Genomic DNA, 20555 nt, shown 5'->3' with positions numbered 1-20555 from the left:
GTTCACATTTTCTTTTGAATTTGCATGTCAAATTTGCATTTCCCTCCTATCCTAATTCAGTTGACTCAAGAGCCTCTGAACCTTCCTGCTCAGTTTTTCCTCTTTTTTTCAGGGGTTTATGTCTGCCTAATCAAGGTTCGACCCCAGTCAAAGGAGCTGCTCCAGGCCCTCAGCATGGCTGACACCTCAGTCTATGGGTGGGCCACACTCGTCAGTGAAAGTAGCAAGAACGGAATGCAAAGAATCCTCATTCCTTTCATCCCAGCATTTTACATCAATCAGTCAGAATTGGTTCTTAGCCACAAACAAGACATCGGAGAGATAAGAATACTGGGAGTGCATAGAGTTCTTGAGAAGCTAGAGGTATGTTAAGGACTGAACCAAAACAGAACAAATCAGGGTTTTGAAAAAAGAGATTTTTTATTCCCAGTCCAAGGGTAAAGGAACAGTTACTGAATGCCTTGATAAAATTCACCAGAGGAAATTCTTAAACAGAATGAAGGAAATCTGTCCCCTTTACAATGCCAGGAGGGCACCCAGAGTCCAAAATTGAGGTCATGAGCTTTGTCAATCTGGAAGAAAACACCAGTGCTATCTTAAAACAATCTTTAGAATTCTGGTTTAAAACTTTTTTGACGCCTACTGTATTCTCACAGATCATTCTCTTTCCTTATCCTTCAATACATCTAAGTTGAAAAAGTAAATGACTTATTGTCAGACAGCTAGGTAGAACTAGAAATACAGTGTCTTGCTGTATATGTTTAAGATTGGCATGTATTGATACACAACTTATTTTTCATCTTTCAAACAAGTGCCATTTTATCTTTCTCCAAGGTCTTCCCCAGCTCCCCAGTTCTAGCGGTCTCTGGCCACAGGCACTCTTCTCTCACACCTGGCCTGGCCATCTACCCTGTCAGAGTAGTCAACTTCACTTCCCTCCAGCAGATGGCATCACCTGTTTTCATCAATATTTCCTGTGTGCTCACCAGTCAAAGTGAGGCTGTGCTAGTGAGAGCAATGAAGGATAAGTCTGGTGCAGGTGAGCATTGGGGGCTCCTATTTTTAATCTAAATTACTCACAATTTAGTTAATGGGAAACCACTTGATGAAGATTACTCAAACTAGCTGGCATGGATCTTTATTTTCCAAGCCTACCCAAAATATAACATTCAGGTAGCTTTCTTATCACTAGATGGATGTTATACTTAACTTACATAGTTAAGAATGTCAGTTTAGAGGCCGGCCTGGTGGCGTAGTGGTTAAGTTCACACATTCTGCTTCAGTGGCCCAGGGTTCACCAGTTCAGATCCTGGGCGTGGACCTACTCACCGCTCATCAAACCATGCTAAGGCTGCATCCCACATAGAAGAGCTACTCTACAACTATAATACACAACTATGTACTGGGGTTTTGGGGAGCAAAAAGAAAAAGAGGAAGACTGGCAACACATGTTAGCACAGGGCCAATCTTCCTCAAAAAAAAAAGAAGAAAAAAATGTCAGTTTAACGTGAGCTTGTCAGCTTCATAAGTGTTACTACTTATCCTATTTCATTTTTTTTCATTTTCTTCCAAAATATTTAGCAGGTCTTTTTGCATCTGGCAATGGGCAAATGGTGATAACTCTAGAATCAAGGGTTAGCTTTCCAAAATTCTGATTCTAGCCATTACCCAGTTTAGAAATGATACCAAGTTTTGGGTGGGATGGGAAAAGAGTTATGGAAGGAGGTGCCAGGAAAGCCAGAGAACCATCCTGCTTATATTTGTCACTTCTACTTGCCCATCCCTCAAGGGAAAGTCTTTATCTTAACTATTAGAGTGAATTAGGCTGAACCTTAGTACATCTCCTAATGGGAGAAAGGTTTTTGTTTTTATTTTTGTTTTGTGAGGATGATCAGCCCTGAGCTAACATCCATGCCAATCCTCCTCTTTTTGCTGAGGAAGACTGGCCCTGAGCTAACATCCATGCCAATCTTCCACTTTATGTGGGACGCCGCCACAGCATGGCCTGACAAGCGGTGCACGGGTGCGCACCCGGGATCAGAACCCAGGCCGCCAGCAGCGGAGCACACGCACTTAACCACTATGCCACGGAGCCGGCCCTGAAAGGTGGTTTTTATGTGCATCTGATATGTACTGGTCAATAAACATCCTAAGCATATTTATATGCATTTTGTTTTAATTCTCATAACTCTAAGGTAGAGAGTTTTCTCTTTTCAAGAGTTGAGGAAATTGAGATGTTTAAGGTTCCATCACTAGTAAGTGTTCAACTCCAATCTGTGCTCTTCCTACTACAGCAGTTTTTTGTTTTTGGGAGGAAGATGCGCCCTGAGCTAACATCCATGCCAATCCTCTTTTTGCTGAAGAAGACCGGCCCTGAGCTAACATCTATTGCCAATCCTCCTCCTTTTTTTTCCCTTTTTCTCCCCAAAGCCCCAGTGGATAGTTGTATGTCATAGCTACACATTCTTCTAGTGGCTGTATTTGGGACGCCGCCTCAGCAGGGCCAGACAAGCAGTGCGTCGGTGCGCACCCGGGATCCGAACCCAGGCCGCCAGTAGCGGAGCGTGAGCACTTAACCACTAAGCCATGGGGCCAACCAACCCCAAGAGCAGTTTTTAAGTCTAGAGTTCATGGATCTCCGCAAGAGTCCATGGATAGAACTCAAGGTGTCCATGAGCTTGAATGGGAAAAAAACTGCATCTTTATTTTCAATTAACCTCTAACTGAAGGTTAGCATTCCACTGAATATGAATATAGGCAACAAACCACATTAGTAATCAGCAGTATATGTGACTGTCACCAGTGGAATCCAGATAATTTCATATTCCAATTGCCACATCTCAAAATATTTCACTTCAATATTACAGTAATCAGACCTAAAGCTCCATTTTTTTTTTTTGTTACTAAAGCACACATACTACTGTATCTAAATTAGGCCTTGAGGGCCGGCCCCGTGGCTTGGCAGTTAAGTGCGCGCTCTCCACTACTGGTGGCCTGGGTTCGGATCCCGGGTGCGCACCAACGCACCGCTGCTCCGGCCATGCTGAGGCCGCGTCCCACATACAGCAACTAGGATGTGCAACTATGACGTATAACCATCTACTGGGGCTTTGGGGGGAAAAAAAAAAGAGGATTGGCAATAGATGTTAGCTCAGAGCCGGTCTTCCTCAGCAAAAAGAGGATTAGCATGGATGTTAGCTCAGGGCTGATCTTCCTCACAAAAAAAAATAAAATAAAATAAAATAAATAAATAAATTAGGCCTTGTAACATTCTGTTAACTGTATAATATAACTGTCACAAATTAGGCCTTTTCTATTTTGGTTAACTTTTGATATAATTGGTTTCCTTTATTCCTACATATTTTATTTTTTGCATTATGGGAGCTATAGACTTTACCAGACTGCCAAAGTTGCCCACAGCAAAACAAAAATGGGTAAGAATGCCTGCAACTTCTTGGAGACAATAGGGACCAGTGGGAACAGTACAACTATGGTGGGTGAGAGTGGTTAGATAAATATCCAACCCAACCTTCAGCTTATTCACACAGGCATGAGAGTGCCTACTGGTATATGCCAGGCATAGTACCTACTGCAGAAATCAGATTTAAGACAGGGCCTAAGTGGGGAGATAGGAATTAGTTCAATGAAGCCAGAACAAAGGGTTGCTACAAGAGTTGACAATATGCCTCCTAAGTTTTATTTGGAGTTTCAACGGTGGGACTCAATGAGGGATTAGTATAGAGAATCTTGTTTTTAGTGTATGCACTTCAAGCAATCTCAAATTATTCTTCAGAGCGAAGCAGTTTGTAATGAGTGTGAAGCTGTGAAACAGTTGTGAAAGAGCACAGTGAGAGGTAAGACCAGTTAGGAGTCCAGAGGTAGAGGGCCTGTACTAGGGATGCAGAATAAGAAGTACGAAGGCCTGGAAGTTCAGACAGTTTGGCAGGGCAGGGAACGAGTTCATTTTTAGACACTGAAGAATCTGAAATAACCAAAGGCCAATGCCAAGTATGCTTCAAAGACATAAGTCTAAAGTTTTATTGAGGACAAGGTTATATACAAATCAGAATGCTCCCTAGAAATGATATCCTGAGTAAAAAAGGACAAGGGGCCCCTCAATTTAAGTCATTGGTAATAACAAAGAAATGTTTCAGGTTAGAGGGGTTAGAATTAAAAGTTGAATCACCATAGACTGTCACAAATTTGGTGAAGGGAACCATGTCAAAGTACAAAGGAAAGGTTAACCGGCATTTTAAAGTAGCAGAGGATTTAAATATCCTTTTGTAAGCTGAGATAAAGAAATAAGAGGCTCAAGAATTGGAAGAGTTCATTATTTTGGAGATAGGAAAAAGCCAAAAAGAAGTGGAGGAGCCAAATACAGTTCACCTTTTACTCGGGTAAGATGCAAAACAACTTCCTAGAGGGCTGGGTTTTGAGTACTGCTACTAGATACTCTTGTGACCACACAAGTTTTTAAATGCAGCATCTGCCGTGGATGTGTTAGTAAATAACTATTATCTTGTTTTGTTCTGGCCAATGCATTGCTCCATGTGAAGATTCAGGTGTCCTCCAGAAGTTTATGGCTTCTTACCAGGTCCTCTTTACCCTCTTTGTGGTGTTGGCATCAACAGCTTTCATCTTTCTAGGTAAGGAGTCCTTACATTCAGCACCGTGGACTTTTGACTTGGAAAACTGCCTTCATTTTATTTCACAAACTAAATGAGGATGAAAATTAGCTGTTTATCACATCTAATTTGGGACAAGCAGTTGAAACTGATTTAGACTCCCTAGCCATCTAGTGGATTAAAGGTCCTGCTCAACTTACCACCAAGAAGCAATAAACAGGATGTGCCAAACACACACTAGTGAAAAGTGGAAACCACTGCTAAACCTTGAGATAATGGCCAGTTTTGCTCAAATTCATAGCTAGAGATGATTCAAGTAACACAACACACCCTATTGTCTACACCTGCATTTCCCCCCATCTTTTAGCCAGAAATTTAAAGAAAAAACCTCTAAAAACCACTGAATAAAAATTTCCTGTAAGTACATTACTATGAAGTTATTTAATTTGAAGCATTGCTACTTTTTTATAGCTATACTTAAATCTCTAAATTTTAGAGTTGACTTTGCCCCTTAAGGCTTTCCTCTAATGAAAACTGCCTCTTTTGTGACATCTCCCTTGTTCTTCTTCCAGCATACAATGCCTTCCTAAACAAGATACAGACAGTTCCAGCTGTTTATGTACCAACTCTAGGAACATCACAGCCAGGTAGAGAATCACCATCCTTACCTTTGAAAAGCTCAGATATCCATGTTTTATTCATCCTTCATCTATCTCCCTTCCTTTACTTCTAGGTTCTTATACCTCCACACGTTCTCCCCCTCCCTTCATGAGTCCACAACCCCCACAGGCCCAGAGTCGGCTACAACATTGGCTATGGAGTATAAAGCACTAACCTCTGCTGGGACAAGTCCCTTAACTGTAGGGGACTGGAGATTTCTAGCCCTAGACCAGAAGCCTAGCAGCAATCTCTACACTCATAAGCCTCCAAACAAGGCTTCTGAGAACTGTAAATAAAAAATTCTAAGCTGTTTTGTATTAAAGTGGTGTGCTGGATTGTGTTTTAAAGATGAACTGTCAGTTCTTAATTCTAAGAAAACATAAAAGTTAAAGTAAATATCCCATTTATATGGTATCCCAGGTTTTTAATCAAGCTCCAAAGATTTACTCAATGAGCCTAGGTGGACAGAAAGATCTCAAATGGACTTTTTAAGTACTTGGCCACTTACTTGCCCCAAATGACTCTAGTAGTCCTCTCTTCTGGTTGCCCCTGAATATGTGACTTGAGGTAGGAACTTCCTAGCAGTAAAACAAGACAATAAACAGGATGTATCCAAAATGTGTTTATTGGGATGGTTTCCCACTCATCTTGACTCAGGGTGCTTTTAGTGCTGCTTCCGTCTGAAGGAGCATCCTGGAAGAAAAAGGTTCAGAGGTTAGCTCACAGCAGCCTACTTACCCTGCCCCACCCCTACAAAACAAAATGATACCAGATGACCCACCCACAGGAAAGCTCTATTTTTCTCAACTCCTTTAGCTACTACTTAGTCACTTAAGGACCTTATTATCAGCTTCAGCTCATATAAAGCCCCTTTTATCACCCATCCATCCTAGCTTTAGACAGTGATTTGAGATTAAGAAATACGTGGTTTCTGGGAATACTCTGGGGGAAAAAAGACCAGGGAATCCAACCCTCTTTACAAGACAGTCTGATAATTTACACTATACACGATCCCTCTCACTATAAGATTCAAAGCCCAAAATCACAACATTCGTTAAACCATTTACCTTCTGTAAGCCTTGCTTTTCCTCCTGTAGGCTGGCAGAGAACAGTGGAGCAGCCAACACACAAAACTACTGTTTGTGCATGGCTAAAAACGGTGGTGATTTTATAGCATCCTAGAAAAAACATCAAAAAGAAGTTACATTTTTTCCATGCCTTTCTTCACTTAAATGTATGCTATCATGTATTAACTGTTAAGACATGCACATTATATAAACTCTTGAATCCTGTTCTAAACCTGATGACCTGGCTCCAAGTATACATTAACTCCAACTCAGAAGCAATGTGGACCACCTATGACTTTTTGTTAATGAGTGACCACCATCCCAAGCCTCAAAGGGGAAGCAGCAGAATCAACAATTATTCAAGGGTCAAAAAATACAGGATCCTCCCCTTAGGGAGGAGGAATGGTCACTAATGAGTCAATATATCCACTGCCTTGCCTCCAGGTACAAGTACATAAATGACCAAAGCAGAAGCCCATCATCCCAGTGTTTCCTACCACAAAGAAATGTTAGAGTTTGTACATGGAGTTTTGATGGGAGATCACTGTGGATCACTCCTAAAATGCAGAACTGGACCCATCCGACACCTTCAAATTTTAGGAAATCAGGGCTGCTTCAAGGGTACGACACAGCTCACACTACACCTTTCACCCACTCTTGGGATCCAGTGCTGTCTCCATACTGCAAGCTATCTCCTCACCTGGGCATTTCACATCCATGAAGTAGGAATTGGGGCTCTGCACCAGGCGCTTCTTCTTGTGTTTCCTCTTCTCCTCTTCCGGAGAGGGATGAAGGAGATCCTTTGCGAGCTAAGAGAGGCAGAAATGCAGAGATTTAGAAACCAACGGCGAAAATGGGATGATCGAAAATAGACCCCACTGCCACACACCGGGGAGAGCTCGCCCCTCGCCGCCCCTGGCGTCTGCGCAGCTGGGCCGCCATCTTATCTCCTCTCCGCTCCCGTCTAGGCAGGGGGCCCCGCGGGCCTCTGCGGTCCCTGTGGTTAATGTCCTAGGAAGTGCGGAGGGCAAATGGAGGCCCTCTGCGATCCGAAATCAGCGTGAGGGGGGCGTGCGGACAGAAGAGCGAGATCTCCGCCGAAACCTGGACCAAGGAACTCACAGGCATGTTCTCGTGGGGAGGTCGTCACCGCCGGAAAGGAGCGAAAGCGGAAATCCTGCTCCTTATATCCGTCATCCTGCAGGAAGTGACGCCCGCGCCTTCTGCCGCCGTGTTGAGAGGGTCCTTCTGTCAGGGTCTGTCTGTGGTGGGGCGAGGGGAGGCTGCCATTGTCGGAAGGTCTCTAAAGGATAGTTATGGCACAGATGTGTCGCTATGTTGGGAGAGGGAGCTTGCTGTCTTAAGAAGGTCGGCGTTTGATCTCTATCAGGATAAATGGACACTTTTTAAATTTCGTGCTACACTTTGACAGTTGAAAACAGCGAGACCGAGCCATGTCGGGACTTACTAAATTTCTTTACTATTTTTCAGTTGGTTTAGTTTGCCCATTTTTAACAATTCAGCAATGTAAATATAGAAAAAGAAAAGTCCTGGGCCAGCCCGTGGCTTGGCGGTTAAGTGCACGCACTCCGCTGCTGGTGGCCTGGGTTCGGATCCCCAGCGGGCAGCGAGGCACCGCGTCTCCAGCCATGCTGAGACCGAGTCCCACATACAGCAACTAGAAGGATGTGCAGCTATGACATATAACTATCTACTGGGGCTTTGGGGGTAAATAAATAAATTAATTAAATCTTAAAAAAAAAAAGAAAAAGAAAGTCCTCCTCATAATTCCCCCACCCCCAACCTACTCCTAGGGTTAACCCCTATAAAATTGTCTCCTTCCACTCCTTTCCCTCTAATAATAGTTACATCAAACACTTATATAGTGCTTACTATGTGCCTTGTTCTGACTGCTTTACATATGTTAATCTTCATAACAACTCTATCAAGTTGATGCTATTATTATCTACATTTTACAGATTAGGAAAGTGATGCCCAGAGAAGTTAAATAAATTGTCCAAAGTACTACTAAACTGCCTTCCAAAAAGTTTGTGCCAGTTTACAGTCCCACATCCTTTTCCCCACATTTTCACCAGCACTGCCTTTCCAAGATTTATAATTTTGGCGGGATTGACACCTTTGACAAGGAATGGGAAGAAAGGAAAAAGAAGACCAAAGCATCATCTTCTACAATAATGACCAAAGGTTTAGAATGTCCATTTGTCATAAAGGAGGAACGAAGATGACCCAAATGGCATCTGAGGACCTGGTTAATTCCAAAGAAAAGGGATAGGGCAAAGCATGTGAGTTCCAGTCAGAGGTGTGCTGGTAAAAGTTTAACAACCAGCTCTGTGGAGGAGAGCTCTGATTTGCTGTCTTTGCTAATTTCAGTGGTGTAAATACTCCTACCATGGCTGATTTCAGACTACCAATGTGATATCATTAAACACGGAGTTAGTAAGAGATATGAACAATTTGTTCTCATGAGCCAATAAGAACTGGTTAGAGCACATTACTGACGGGTAGGAAAAACCTATGAGAAAGTGACATTTAGGCTGAAATCTGAAAGACAAGGAGTCAACCATGTAACAGTCTGGGGAAAAAGCATTCTAGGCTGAGGGAAGAGCTTGTGACTACAAAACCCAAGGCCAGAATGAGCCTGCCATAATTGAGGGAGGAAAAGGCATTGTTGCTGAAGCTCTGAGAGCTAAGGGGAGAGTACTACCAAGATGAGATTCCAGTGAAAGTAGGTATACACCAGCATAAATACTGTTTAGAGAGATGAGCAAAAATAATATGGTGGGGATGAAAAAGTCCAGATCCAGGCAAAATAAGATGAAAAGAAAAAGAACTGATGGGTTTTTATCAGAACAATCCATGAAAATTGAAGAGTTAAGGGCTGATGAGAGATGGTTTGGCCAGTGAGGAGAAATAGAGAAGACTCAAGGTTTGTGATACAACTTTAACACATAATGGGAGGAGAGGGAATGGACAAAAGGGGATTGATTAGTTGTGTTTTAGAAGGGACAGACTTGGGCACAGAAGGTGACAAGGGTAAGTGAAGAGACAAAAGAGGCCTTCTCACAGCCAGTACACTATCTTTATACGAGGACGATTCTACGGCCCCACTGTTAGTAAAGCAGATATTTTGAATAATTTTTTCCAAAGGCAAAGATAAACTTGTTTCTTTATAGCCATGCTCTCTGTACTTCAGCTTTCTGGTTGCCAAGGCTACACATTCACAGCTTGTTCAGTGGTGTATCAGGAGTACTGCCTCAGGGCTCTGTTAAAAGATCCACATCTCATCAAAAGAATGAGACCAGTTATCTGTAGTCCCAATCTCTGTCTTCCTGAACTGGCTTGCCAGAGAAATCACACACAGGGTCCCAGAAGGAAGACTGTTTCAACCGAAGCCCCACAAAGTCTAGGTGAACTCTGTGTGTGTGCACAGGAGGGTGGGTATTTGCGTTGGGGTAGGGTGACGCTGGTTCAGTGTATAATTAATTTTAATTTTCAGTCTGTTCCACCAGGGGGCAGACGGACTCAACAAATAACCTCCTACTCCAGGGCATCCTGCTTTTTCCCAAGGAGTTGGGATTCTAGAACTAAGGGCTTGTAACGCTAACACCAGAATTCTAGAACTGCCCCAGAAGGCTTCTATCTTCCTTGAATAGCCCTTCCAAAAATAAGCTCCCAGTTTTTGTCAACTCCCAGTCCCATCCCCGCCTTCACCCTTATTCCCCAAAATTTTTCCCTTCCCTTAATTCCTCTAAAATTCATCTTTCCCTGGTCATCTTGGTTAAACCCCTACTTCCCTTCACTCCAGCTTCCTGGCCTCAGACTGGAAGAGTGAGGTCACAAGAGCAGGAGGATAGTAATCAAAAAGCTGTGGGAAATGGCGAGAGAGAGAGGCCAGCCTAGGCTGGGAAGGGAAAGCCCAGAGAAGAGAAGGCTGGGCTGGCCTCCCCGGCCATCCGAAAGGGGTGGGCGGGCAGGGGGTGGGGCCCAGAGGAGTGCCGCCTCTCCTCCTTCCCGGAGCCTGGGCGGAGAGGGAGGAAAACTTCCTGGCCTGGGCTACGGCTGCTCTGTCTGCCAACCTACCAATCCCGCCTACCAGTGCCCGGCGTTTCCCCACCCCTCCCCCCGGCTCCCCCAGTGTCCGCCATGGCTAAAGCCTACGACCACCTCTTCAAGTTGCTGCTGATCGGGGACTCGGGGGTGGGCAAGACTTGTCTGATCATTCGCTTTGCAGAGGACAACTTCAACAACACTTACATCTCCACCATCGGTGAGCCCACTGGCCATATCCCAGACCCCCGACTCCCCCATGCCCTCATCCTCAGGCTCCCAAATTACTAGTGACCCCACTTTTCAGTCTCCTTAGAGTGAGGCTACTAAACTCCAGTCCCTTAGCCCTGTCTCAGACCCATCCCCCATACATGTCTGCGAATGGTACTCAAACCTCTAACTTCTCTCAGGCCACCAGGTAACTCCTCAGTTGTGCCAGCCCCTCATTTGCTTCTCCTTCATTTCCTCAAATCCACATGAACCCTTCTCTGTTTCCCTCTCAGCTCCTCTTCCCCCCTCCCCCATTCACCTAGAACTCTTGATCCACTCTCCATATTTCCTGTATCCCCTCTCCCTGAACATCTGTCTCACAATTCTGCTAGCCTTTCTGTCCCACTGAGTTTCAAACTCTCCCATTGCATCCCCACCTTACCATCTATTTCCCAGTCTCCCTGCCTCTCTTATAGGGGGTTGGGGAGAGTGGAACAGAGTGGCTGAGTGTGCTGGAGGGTGGCCCAAGGACTGTGATCATGAATATGCAGTCAGCCTGGTAAGGAAGGTGGGAATGAGGGGACTTTTGGGGTCTCTGAGTCAGCCTGGTGACTCAGCGTCCTCCCTCGGGCTCCCAACAGGCTTGGGGGAGGTGCCCAAGTTTCCACTAAGAACATTGTCTCCCCTCCTCCTCTCTCATCTTTCTTAATCTCCTCTGGGCTGGGAAATAAGACAAGGAGAGTCTCAAGACAATTCTGGTTGGAAAGAGAAAGGAAAAATGCCCCTCTTCCCTAGTTCAGTCGCAGGAGGAATCTTGTTCAGCCTCAGACTTTCTTGGTTCCAAGCCTGGCCCACTAGTTAATTCACATAGACTGGCATCAGCTACTTTTTTCCTCACTCTTCACTCTATAGGACCAGGAGAGTGGGTGAAGTACCAAGAGTAGAAGGTTCCAAGAAAACAGAAAGGAACAGGAATCTGCAAGTAGTATTTTGGAGGACACAGACTGAATTGAGAAAGTTGTCAGCTGGCATGGCTGAGTGAACCCAAGAGGTGCCTTAAGGGCCTTAAGCCTCCCTGCAGAATTTTCATCACCTTCTCCCCCAACAAAATCCATAAACTCTAAGTAAAAACAATATGCTTGCCATACAAATACAGCTTTGAGACAATTCTCCTAGTTTTACACTTCCAAAAAGATTGCTTGTCAAGTGCCTCCCATGCAGAATTTCTGGCAGTGCCACTGCTCCATTCCTGTCTCTCCCACCACATGCTTTTACATGCACACGTGTACATGTGTCTTGGCTTCTGTGTGCACTCTCCACCCTAGGAATTGACTTCAAGATCCGCACTGTGGACATAGAAGGGAAGAAGATCAAACTGCAAGTCTGGTGAGTGAATCCCCCAGGACTCCTACCCAGACCTCCTCATTTACCTCCTATAACCCTTTTCCTTCCATTTGGCTTCATTTCTCTCCCTTTCCCCATTGCTCCTTCCAGCTCTTCTCCTAATCGATTTCTGTCACCTCACTCAGGTGTCTTTCCATCTCTTTTCCTGCTCCCTCAAATTATTTTCAGCTTTTTGTAACTCTCTTGCCTCTCTTGGCTCCAGAGCATTTTCTGAACTTGACAACAAACATCTGTTGAGCTATAATGTGGAAACAGACTCTAAGCAGTTAAATAGCAAATAGCAGAATTAAGACTCGCCCCTAAGTCTAGTGCTCTCTCTAAATTATGGAGAGCCCAGAAAAACAAATGTAGACGTTTGACTTGACTGTCATAAGGAAGCTGGAGACTCTGAAGGTGTTTAAGTGGTACATGGTTTGAGGCTTAATGGAGGCATTATGATACAGTAGATGAGAGCAGGCTGTGGTCCAAATTCTGGTTCTGTTACAGAATGACCTTCATTACTTACTTAGCCTCTCCAAATTGGTTTCCTCATTTGTAAAGTAGGGACAAGAAAACATGTCTCACAGGGATAGAGTGAAGATTAGTTAAAATGACACATACATATAAAATGATACATACACAGTGCTTGGCAGAGTAAGCATCCAATGAATAAACCAGAGAGATCTTGTTTCTTAGGCCTCTCCCATCTGTCAATATCAGCCCAACTGTCTTTCATCCCTTTCCCCCTTTCCTGTTTCCTGATTCTGTTTCTTTCAGCTCCACCCTGTTGCAAAAGCTAAATTCTTCTTCTTTTTTTTTTTTTTTTTGTGAGGAAGATCAGCCCTGAGCTAACATCCGTGCTAATCCTCCTCTTTTTGCTGAGGAAGACCTGCTCTGAGCTAACATCTATTGCCAATCCTCCTCCTTTTTTTCTTTTCCCCCCGAAGCCCCAGTAGATAGTTGTATGTCATAGTTGCATATCCTTCTAGTTGCTGTATGTGGGACATGGCCTCAGCATGGCCGGAGAAGCGGTGTGTCGGTGCGGGCCCAGGATCCGAACCCGGGCCACCAGTAGCGGAGCGCGCGCACTTAACCGCTAAGCCATGGGGCCGGCCCAAAAGCTAAATTCTTAGCTTTTGGAGAGCCCTTCCCTCTATCCCATCCCATGAAATATTCCACTTCTTCAGGGACACGGCTGGGCAAGAGCGATTCAAGACGATCACTACTGCCTATTACCGTGGAGCCATGGTACGAAGTGTGGGTCTGGACAAGGGATGAGGGCATGAGGCAATAGAATGTAGGTTTATGAGTATAGAGGGGCAGGGGTTGGGGCAGGGAAAAATTGGGGGGCACAGTGTGGGTTGCAGAGGGCGCCACATGGCCTGGTGATTACACTCGTGGATAGAACTTGCAGGGTCACTTAGAAGGCAGTGGGAAGCCTAAACAGGGGAATATGGTCTAAGGCTCCATTGTGAACTCTGCCATCCCCCAGGGCATTATCCTAGTATACGACATCACAGATGAGAAATCCTTTGAGAATATTCAGAATTGGATGAAAAGCATCAAAGAGGTGAGGACCCTCCCAGAGAGATGGGGGAGTTGGGTAGAACCTCGAGGATGAAGGGGATTATGAAGATGAGCTGGACCCAACTTTTACTCATCTTACCCTTTTGCTCCCAGAATGCCTCTGCTGGGGTGGAGCGCCTCTTGCTGGGGAACAAGTGTGACATGGAGGCCAAGAGGAAGGTGCAGAAGGAGCAGGCCGATAAGGTAAGGACTGCGCTGGGCAATGTTCTAGAACTGGGCTGGGAGGGCCAAGATGAGGTTGGATTGCAGAGGATTTTGCCGCTGCCCTTTATTCAACTCGCTTCTTCCCATTTCACCCCCACAGTTGGCTCGGGAGCACGGAATTCGATTTTTCGAGACAAGTGCCAAATCCAGTATGAATGTGGATGAGGTGAGACACAACCCATCCCACCCCACAAAGAGATGGAGTATTGGAAGATTGACTTTTCCTCTCCCCCAAGTCTGTTCTGAACAATCTCCCCTTTCCCCATTAGGCTTTCAGTTCTCTGGCCCGGGACATCTTGCTCAAGTCAGGAGGCCGGAGATTGGTGAGTTGGTTCTGCTGGGCTAAGCACAGCTATGTATGTGTGTGTTGGGAGTAAAAACTGAGGAGGGAAGCAGTGCTAAGACTTCTCATGAGGGTGGGCCCCCTTCAAACACTTTATAGCCTCAGAATCCAGCCAGCCATTCTCACCCTGACCCCTATGCCCTTCTCTCTCCAGGGAAACAGCAACAAGCCCCCCAGCACTGACCTGAAAAGTTGTGACAAGAAGAATGCCAACAAGTGCTCCCTGGGATGAGAACCCCTTTCTGCCTCCCCACCCTAAGTCTGGAGGCTGAACCTGAGGGAGGCCGGGCTGAGGGGCTGGGCAGGGGAGAAATAGCAGTGGGGGCTTGGAGGGATTGAGGTGGATAGATGGTGGAAGAATGGGGAGAAAATGGAGAAGAAAAAAGGAAGAAGACAGAAGGGAAGAGGAAAAGAAGGAAAGGAGGTAGAATAGGCAAGGAGAAGAGAAAGAATTGAGGAAGTGAAAGAAGGTGAGAAGGAGGTAGGGAGAGAGGGAGGAGGAGAGGAAGGATAGATGGCCCTGGGCCTCAGACTTTCCCTTTGTTTCCAGGGCAAACATAAATGTAAATAAATAACTGATTTATTCTGTTACTGGATCAGGTTTTAGGGTCCTGTGAAAGGCTGGCTCAGAACCACCCTCTGAAGATTGGTCCTATCTTGTCACTCTGCATGGTCTTTCTCAGTATTAAAGGCCACCATTTGCACAAATGTCCCTGGTTTGGGTAACGTCCATCATTGTTGGAGTTGCTCTCTACTCATAAACCTAATTCCTGCCTCTCTATGGTGGTTGGTCTGCCTGAATCTGGCTGGGTTCCTGTGATGCCAGGACTAATCCTGCAGTTCTCCCTTCCCCAGCTATTTATTTGATGAGGAAAACAGCAAGGAGCAGAGGCTCTCTGAACCTGAAAGTCAGACATCCTCTTTCCATTATGGGGTTCAGAGGATCCTTGTGGGCAGAGCCTTGTCTAGGAGATTTCAAAAGAGGAGGAAGACTCTTTCTTGGGCCTCCCCAGAGGATTGACAGCCCTAGGCTCAGGGAAATAACAGTGCCTAGTATTGTTTATCCAGTGATTTCTGCAAGCTTCTTTGATTTTGCCAGCAATCCCTTTAGGCAGCTGGTAGGCATTATTATCTGCTTTTACTAGATGCGGAAAATGAGACACAGAAGAGGTTCATTTATTCATAAATATTTAAGCACAATGGTCAAGTTAATATAAGTTTGGGGTGGTACTTACAAGAAGCGAGACAGGGGCTGGCCCAGTGGTGCTAGCTGTTAAGTGCGTGCGCTCCACTTCAGCGGCATGGGGTTCGCAGGCCCGGATCCCGGGCGCCCACCCACACGACGCTTGTCAAGCCATGCTGTGGCGGCATCCCATATAAAGTAGAGGAAGATGGGCATGATCATCTCAACCGATCTTTCTCAGCAAAAAGAGGAGGATTGGCAACAGATGTTAGCTCAGGGCTGATCTTCCTCACAAAAAAAAAGGGAAAAAAAAATAAAAGAAGAAGAGAGACAAACAAATTTTAACAAAAACAGCTCCTAATTATTGAATAACAAAGAGGCAAAACTATTGGCAAGCAAAAGAACCACCACCAAAAGCTCGGGCTTAATATATAGTCCCCTCAGGTATACATAGCTCCCTTTACCCTTTCACATTAAACAGCAAAATGATCTCACAGACTTGATCTTTTATCAGGATAATGAAAATGTCAGGTTTGGTTTGGAGAAAATACCATTAGAAGTTTTATTCATGGATATGATGTTCAAGGCATTTAAGAAATCCCCAAGCCTGCAGTGTGGAAGTGGGTGGCACAACCCTGGAGTCAGCAACAAAGCCTTTTTTGTGCTGCTGTTTCTGTTGGTAAAAAGACAACCCTCAAAAAAAGTCTGACAGTGCTGGGAGAAGGACTTGGGAAATAATTTGATAAATGTATTAAGTACCCAAGCTTCCTTGGGGTAATGATCCTTATCTGTGGCTTACGTTTGAGCTCTGTAGTCAACTGCCCAGCTGGTTTAATTTGCTCAAGAGATGTGGAAAGACTTGCATTTTGTGAATCCCAGGAAGAAGAATGACTGATATCTTTATCATAGCCCAGAGCAGATATTTTAAAATCCAGTTTCGGTGTAGAGACCCTATTCAGTTGCTTGGTACGGCTATTGGAAGTGAGATCTTACAAGATCTCACAGCTAGTCATGAGACATGGTAGGATTGGGTAAGGAGTAACAATACCAGAAGACAGCAGCCAAAACTTTTATTATAGCTAAAAACTATTGGGAAAAAATCCACACCCTACTATCTGTAACATACAACTATTGACACACACAGACAAATAATTAACTTAAAGGAACAAATAAATAGTCAAAGCAAAATTAAAGCTCAGCTCTCACCAGGCTTTTTTTCCCCAACTCCCACCCACTGATCTTTCCACAGTCTGATAGTTCCTGCTCTTGAGAAGCCAGCTTTAAGTTTGCTGGGAAGATAGACAGAATTTATGGGATATAGCACCAGGTATACTGTTAATTCCAAAATAAAGTGCTCTAGCCTTTAGGGCTGTTGGGGAGAGAAGGGAGCTGTGGTCTTTAGGCTAGAAAGACTTGTTGGGGGAGGAGAGTATGGAGCAGAGTTAGCAAGAAAAAAGTATGGGGACAAGCCCTTTGATCTTGAGAAGTGGGGTCCAGATTATTAATAGTGCCTATTTATATGAAGTTTATTTTAAGTACCTCCTGTCTATCTACTGAGCATCTAAGAAAACTGAACTCACATGGTCCCGTTGTCTGGGAGGCTGCAGACATACAGATATGTAAAACTGGGAGGAAAATTCTGGCAGGATAGTGGCTAATATATTACTAGACAGTAAAGCATGAACCCAGAGTGTGGGTCAAGTCACTGGGGTTCTGGATATATATCAAGGTTTAACTCCACAGGAATGGAAAGCAGGCATAAATCCTTAGCCTGGGCGTTGAAAGTCTGGACTGAAGCTTCAGCTCTGTCACTCACTAGCTGGGTAACCTTGGACAAGTCACTTATACTCTGAGTTTACTCATAAAGCAGAGATGGTATAATACCAGCTCTGACTCCTCAGGATTACTAAGGAGGATCAAAATGACCTAAATGTTGAATTCAAAAAGTATGATAGAAATGTAAGACAATATAATTAGAAGAGAATAAAGTATTTTCATACACATTTCATTTGCATCTCGCCAAAAAACCCTAGAAAACGCACATTAGCATTTCCGTTTTAGACGGAACACAGAGAACTAGATACCGTCCTAAAGTCACGTGGCTCATAAGCACCTGAACTTGGACACAACGCTTATTGGGACTTCAAATGTTATGCTCTTCTCTTGCACTAACGATTATTCCATTATATAGGAGCAAAGGAGAGCCCAGAACATTTGAGGAGGTTGTTGAAAGGACCCGTTCTGGGGAGTAATTTAGCAATTAACATGAGAGAAGGTGACATCTGAGTACTGGAGCTGAGTGGGAGCCCCGAGACAGGGGAAGGCTTCACGTTCATTGTGGGTCTCAGGTATTCCTGCTCCTGGAGGGAGGAGAAAATGCAATTTCGCCTCCATCCCTGGACCGCCAACCCATCTTCTCCCCTTGACCATCCATCGAGGCGAGAAGAATGAGACGCAGAAGGGTGTCAGACAGGCTGAAGCTGAATGGTGAATCCCAGGGTCTTAAGGAAGGAGCAAAATCCTGAGAGGGCGGCGTATTGTTCTTTTTTACGTCTCGCAGCTCACCGAGCCCAAAATGGGCCAACAGGTGACAGCCCAGGCAGCAGCGAAGCGAGAGCGCAGAGGAGCCTTCCAGCCGCCATTTCCCCGCTGCCTCAGAGGACTGCCAGGACCAGCATGCACCGGGTCGCCGAGCCAATGGCCGCAGCTCGCCGCACAGGCGCCGTGAAGGCTGCCTCCCAGGGAGCCGCGGGCCAGCGCCGCCAGCCCGGAAGACTACAAGCCCCGGCAGGCGACGGCTCGCGCGGCCCCCCCGCCCCCGCCCCGGATCCGCGGCGGGGCAAGATGGCTGCGCCGCGAGCGGGAGCGGAGGGGAGGGGGTGGTAGGCCTGACGAGCGGCCGAAGACGGGGACCCTGGCCCCGGACAACAAATGCGCCTTGGCTTCCCTCGCCGTGGCCATGGGGACGTCCCGATAGATCCTTTGCCCCGATAGGCAGCCCCAGCATTTCGCAGCCCTGACCTGGAACCTCCGGAGGGCTGCAGAGCGAGCGCCGCCTCTGCGCTCCGGCCGAGGCACGAGGCCAGTCGAGCGGGACAGGCGCGACCCTGAGCGCTCCATGCCTGCAGGCGTGGGGAGGCGTGGCCTCCCCCAGGGCCGTCACCTCTGCTGGTTGCTCTGCGCTGTCACCTTAAAGCTCTGGTGAGGAGGGGCTGAGGGCAGGCAAAAGGAAGAGGATCGGGTCGTCGCCGCCCCCGAGGATGAGGGAGACCGTATCCCCGTATCCCTGCACCGCGGGGACGGGGACGGGGCGGGGGGCGGGGGTTGGGGTTCTGTTTTCTGACTTTGACTCTTCCTCCCCTCACCCGCTGCAGCCAAGCGGAGGCTCCTGTGCGGGAGGAGAAGCTGTCAGGTAGGTGATGGTTTGGGATCCTGATGCCCCCATAGTTTTTTTTGTGTGTGAGGAGGATCAGCCCTGAGCTAACATCTGCCAGTCCTCCTCTTTTTGCTGAGGAAGACTGGCCCTGGGCTAACATCCCTGCCACTTTATATGGGACGCCGCCTCAGCATGGCCTGACAAGAGGTGCGTTGGTGGGCGCCCTGGGATGCGAACTTGGGCCGCCAGCAGCGGAGCACGGGCACTTAACTGCTAGGCCTCGGGGCCGCCCCCCTCACCACGCCCATAGTTTGTTTTGACATTCTCCCAGATACCAAGAGCACAGGTGGAAAAGGGCGGCACCACGTAGAATGAAGGCATTCAGCTGTGCTGGGAAGTTGGATGGGCAGAACCTTTGGGAGAACTAGTTTCTGAATGAGGTCTGGGGCTGGCATTTCTCTTGCCTTTTAGTGAGCACCTCACAATTGCCGTGCTGGCTGGTGGAAGAGTTTGTGGTGGCAGAAGAGTGTACTCCATGTTCTAGTTTCCAGGCTGTGAGTATGTTTTCTCTCCCTTTTTTTTTTTAACCTCTAATCCATCCCTAAGTCTTACTAAGTGTGCCTTTGCATTGTCTTATTGTCTTTTTCCTTGCAGGTTCAGTGTATATCCAAGTCTGAACTTATCTTCCCCCAAAAATGTGCCTTTTTCTTTCCAAATTAATGGCAACATTCAGCTAATAACCATGTTATGTTCATTTTTAATCCAGTAGGCTCTGGAACATGTCCCCACCTCTCCTAGACTGTTGCCCCTGAAATGTTCTTTCTAACACATATTTCTAATCATGCAACCACCACTTCCACCATCCCCAACAGAACTCTTCATTAGTTCTCTATTGCCTGCCGTCTCTGCCATAGCGCTTGGGCACCTGCCCCTTCTGAATGGCAGCATTTCTGCTTCTCCTGCTGCCCTTTCCTAACATGTGCTTTGGTCCTTTTCTCCTGGCAGAAAACCACCCCTGAGTGTGGTTCCACAGGGTATGTGGAGAAAATCACATGCAGCTCATCTGAGAGGAATGAGTTCAAAAGGCAAGTGCTATTTCTCTTCCTGAAACCTCCTAGCTCATATCTGCTCCTATGACTTGAGGTAGATAGTCCTTCCTCTTCCTCTTAGTCTGGAGGTAGCATGGCATATTGGAGCCAAATTACTTGAACCCAAATCCCAACTCTACTCAGCACTATATTACTGGCCATATTTTCTTAACAGTAAAGTTGGTTAACACCAGCTCTGCTTACCTCAACAGAAAATAAATCAAATGATATATCTGAGTGGGATTTATGCTCTGTAAACACATTAGAAGGCTGACTGGTTTCCTCTTTTTCCCCATGGATATATCTTGGTTAGGCTGAAATAGAAGACAGATTAGAGAGTGAGGCTATCTGGCCTTCCCTGGGAATAACTGTTTCTTCCTGCCCTCAGCTGCCGCTCAGCTGTGATGGAACAACGCTTATTCTGGAAATTCGAAGGGGCTGTCGTGGGTATGGCCTTGGTCTTCGCTTGCCTTGTCATCATTCGTCAGCGACAACTAGACAGAAAGGCTCTGGAAAAGGTCCGGAAGCAGATCGAATCCATATAGCTGCCTTCTACCCTTTTATATGGGTCTTAGAGACCATAGTGGTCTGAGAATGTGGAATGGCCTGACTTGTGCCCCTGGTTCTTTGGAGCCTTGTGGCAGCACTCCCTTTCTCCCATCTTCCTCCTTTGGATCATTAATGAGTACAATAAACAGAGTAAAATAGTTTCCTTCTCTGCTGTAATTGGTTTGGGACAGGAAGTCATGGGGGCAGAGAAG

General features: G+C 46.1%; 4 protein-coding genes across 5 annotated transcripts in view; 3 read left to right on the top strand and 1 right to left on the bottom strand.

Moving 5' to 3' along the window:
* The window catches only part of NUP210L (nucleoporin 210 like), a 105450-nt gene extending 99638 nt beyond the window's left edge, over positions 1 to 5812 (top strand). The window contains exons 36-40 of the mRNA XM_058539245.1: positions 113 to 363; positions 835 to 1047; positions 4550 to 4646; positions 5198 to 5272; positions 5359 to 5812. Coding sequence (XP_058395228.1) covers positions 113 to 363; positions 835 to 1047; positions 4550 to 4646; positions 5198 to 5272; positions 5359 to 5459 — 737 coding nt within the window. The 3' untranslated portion in view covers positions 5460 to 5812. The remainder of the gene's footprint in view (positions 1 to 112; positions 364 to 834; positions 1048 to 4549; positions 4647 to 5197; positions 5273 to 5358) is intronic.
* An 82-nt stretch (positions 5813 to 5894) lies between these two features.
* RPS27 (ribosomal protein S27) lies at positions 5895 to 7550 on the bottom strand. Its single transcript, XM_058539244.1, has 4 exons — positions 7475 to 7550; positions 7053 to 7161; positions 6353 to 6463; positions 5895 to 5978 (listed from the first exon to the last, which is right to left on the bottom strand). Exons 1-4 carry the CDS (start codon positions 7478 to 7480, stop codon positions 5950 to 5952), a joined length of 255 nt encoding a protein of 84 aa, XP_058395227.1. The 5' UTR covers positions 7481 to 7550; the 3' UTR covers positions 5895 to 5949.
* Positions 7551 to 10433: 2883 nt separating this feature from the next.
* RAB13 (RAB13, member RAS oncogene family) lies at positions 10434 to 14743 on the top strand. 2 transcript variants are annotated; one of them, XM_058539243.1, is made up of 8 exons: positions 10434 to 10640; positions 11956 to 12016; positions 13201 to 13261; positions 13506 to 13583; positions 13694 to 13783; positions 13905 to 13970; positions 14074 to 14127; positions 14302 to 14743. In XM_058539243.1, exons 1-8 carry the CDS (start codon positions 10517 to 10519, stop codon positions 14377 to 14379), a joined length of 612 nt encoding a protein of 203 aa, XP_058395226.1. In that variant the 5' UTR covers positions 10434 to 10516; the 3' UTR covers positions 14380 to 14743. The 2 variants fall into 2 exon arrangements, with proteins under 2 accessions (XP_058395226.1, XP_058395225.1); XM_058539242.1 differs by lacking the exon at positions 10434 to 10640 and adding an exon at positions 10696 to 11189.
* Positions 14744 to 18189: 3446 nt separating this feature from the next.
* JTB (jumping translocation breakpoint) lies at positions 18190 to 20503 on the top strand. The gene is made up of 5 exons (XM_058539241.1): positions 18190 to 18531; positions 18705 to 18742; positions 19178 to 19260; positions 19712 to 19791; positions 20183 to 20503. The coding sequence occupies exons 1-5, from the start codon at positions 18449 to 18451 to the stop codon at positions 20337 to 20339; spliced, it is 441 nt and encodes a 146-aa protein (XP_058395224.1). The 5' UTR covers positions 18190 to 18448; the 3' UTR covers positions 20340 to 20503.
* Positions 20504 to 20555: the final 52 nt, after the last annotated feature.

This window comes from Diceros bicornis, chromosome 4 (genome assembly GCF_020826845.1).
Source record: "Diceros bicornis minor isolate mBicDic1 chromosome 4, mDicBic1.mat.cur, whole genome shotgun sequence".
Classification (NCBI taxonomy): Eukaryota; Metazoa; Chordata; class Mammalia; order Perissodactyla; family Rhinocerotidae; genus Diceros; species Diceros bicornis.
Note: the sequence above shows the minus strand (reverse complement) of the source record. Positions and strands in the feature narration are given on the sequence as shown.

Coding starts and splice junctions, on each gene's coding strand:
- RPS27 (XM_058539244.1), bottom strand. Junction 6,464..7,052: donor CATGGATGTGAAATGCCCAG/GTGAGGAGATAG, acceptor TGTTTTTTCTAG/GATGCTATAAAATCACCACC. Junction 5,979..6,352: donor AAAAGCAAGGCTTACAGAAG/GTAAATGGTTTA, acceptor TTTTTCTTCCAG/GATGCTCCTTCAGACGGAAG.
- RAB13 (XM_058539243.1), top strand. CDS start 10,517: ATGGCTAAAGCCTACGACCACCTCTTCAAGTTGCTGCTGATCGGGGAC. Junction 12,017..13,200: donor AAGATCAAACTGCAAGTCTG/GTGAGTGAATCC, acceptor CCACTTCTTCAG/GGACACGGCTGGGCAAGAGC. Junction 14,128..14,301: donor AGTCAGGAGGCCGGAGATTG/GTGAGTTGGTTC, acceptor TTCTCTCTCCAG/GGAAACAGCAACAAGCCCCC.
- JTB (XM_058539241.1), top strand. CDS start 18,449: ATGCCTGCAGGCGTGGGGAGGCGTGGCCTCCCCCAGGGCCGTCACCTC. Junction 18,532..18,704: donor GCTGTCACCTTAAAGCTCTG/GTGAGGAGGGGC, acceptor CACCCGCTGCAG/CCAAGCGGAGGCTCCTGTGC. Junction 19,792..20,182: donor GAGAGGAATGAGTTCAAAAG/GCAAGTGCTATT, acceptor TCCTGCCCTCAG/CTGCCGCTCAGCTGTGATGG.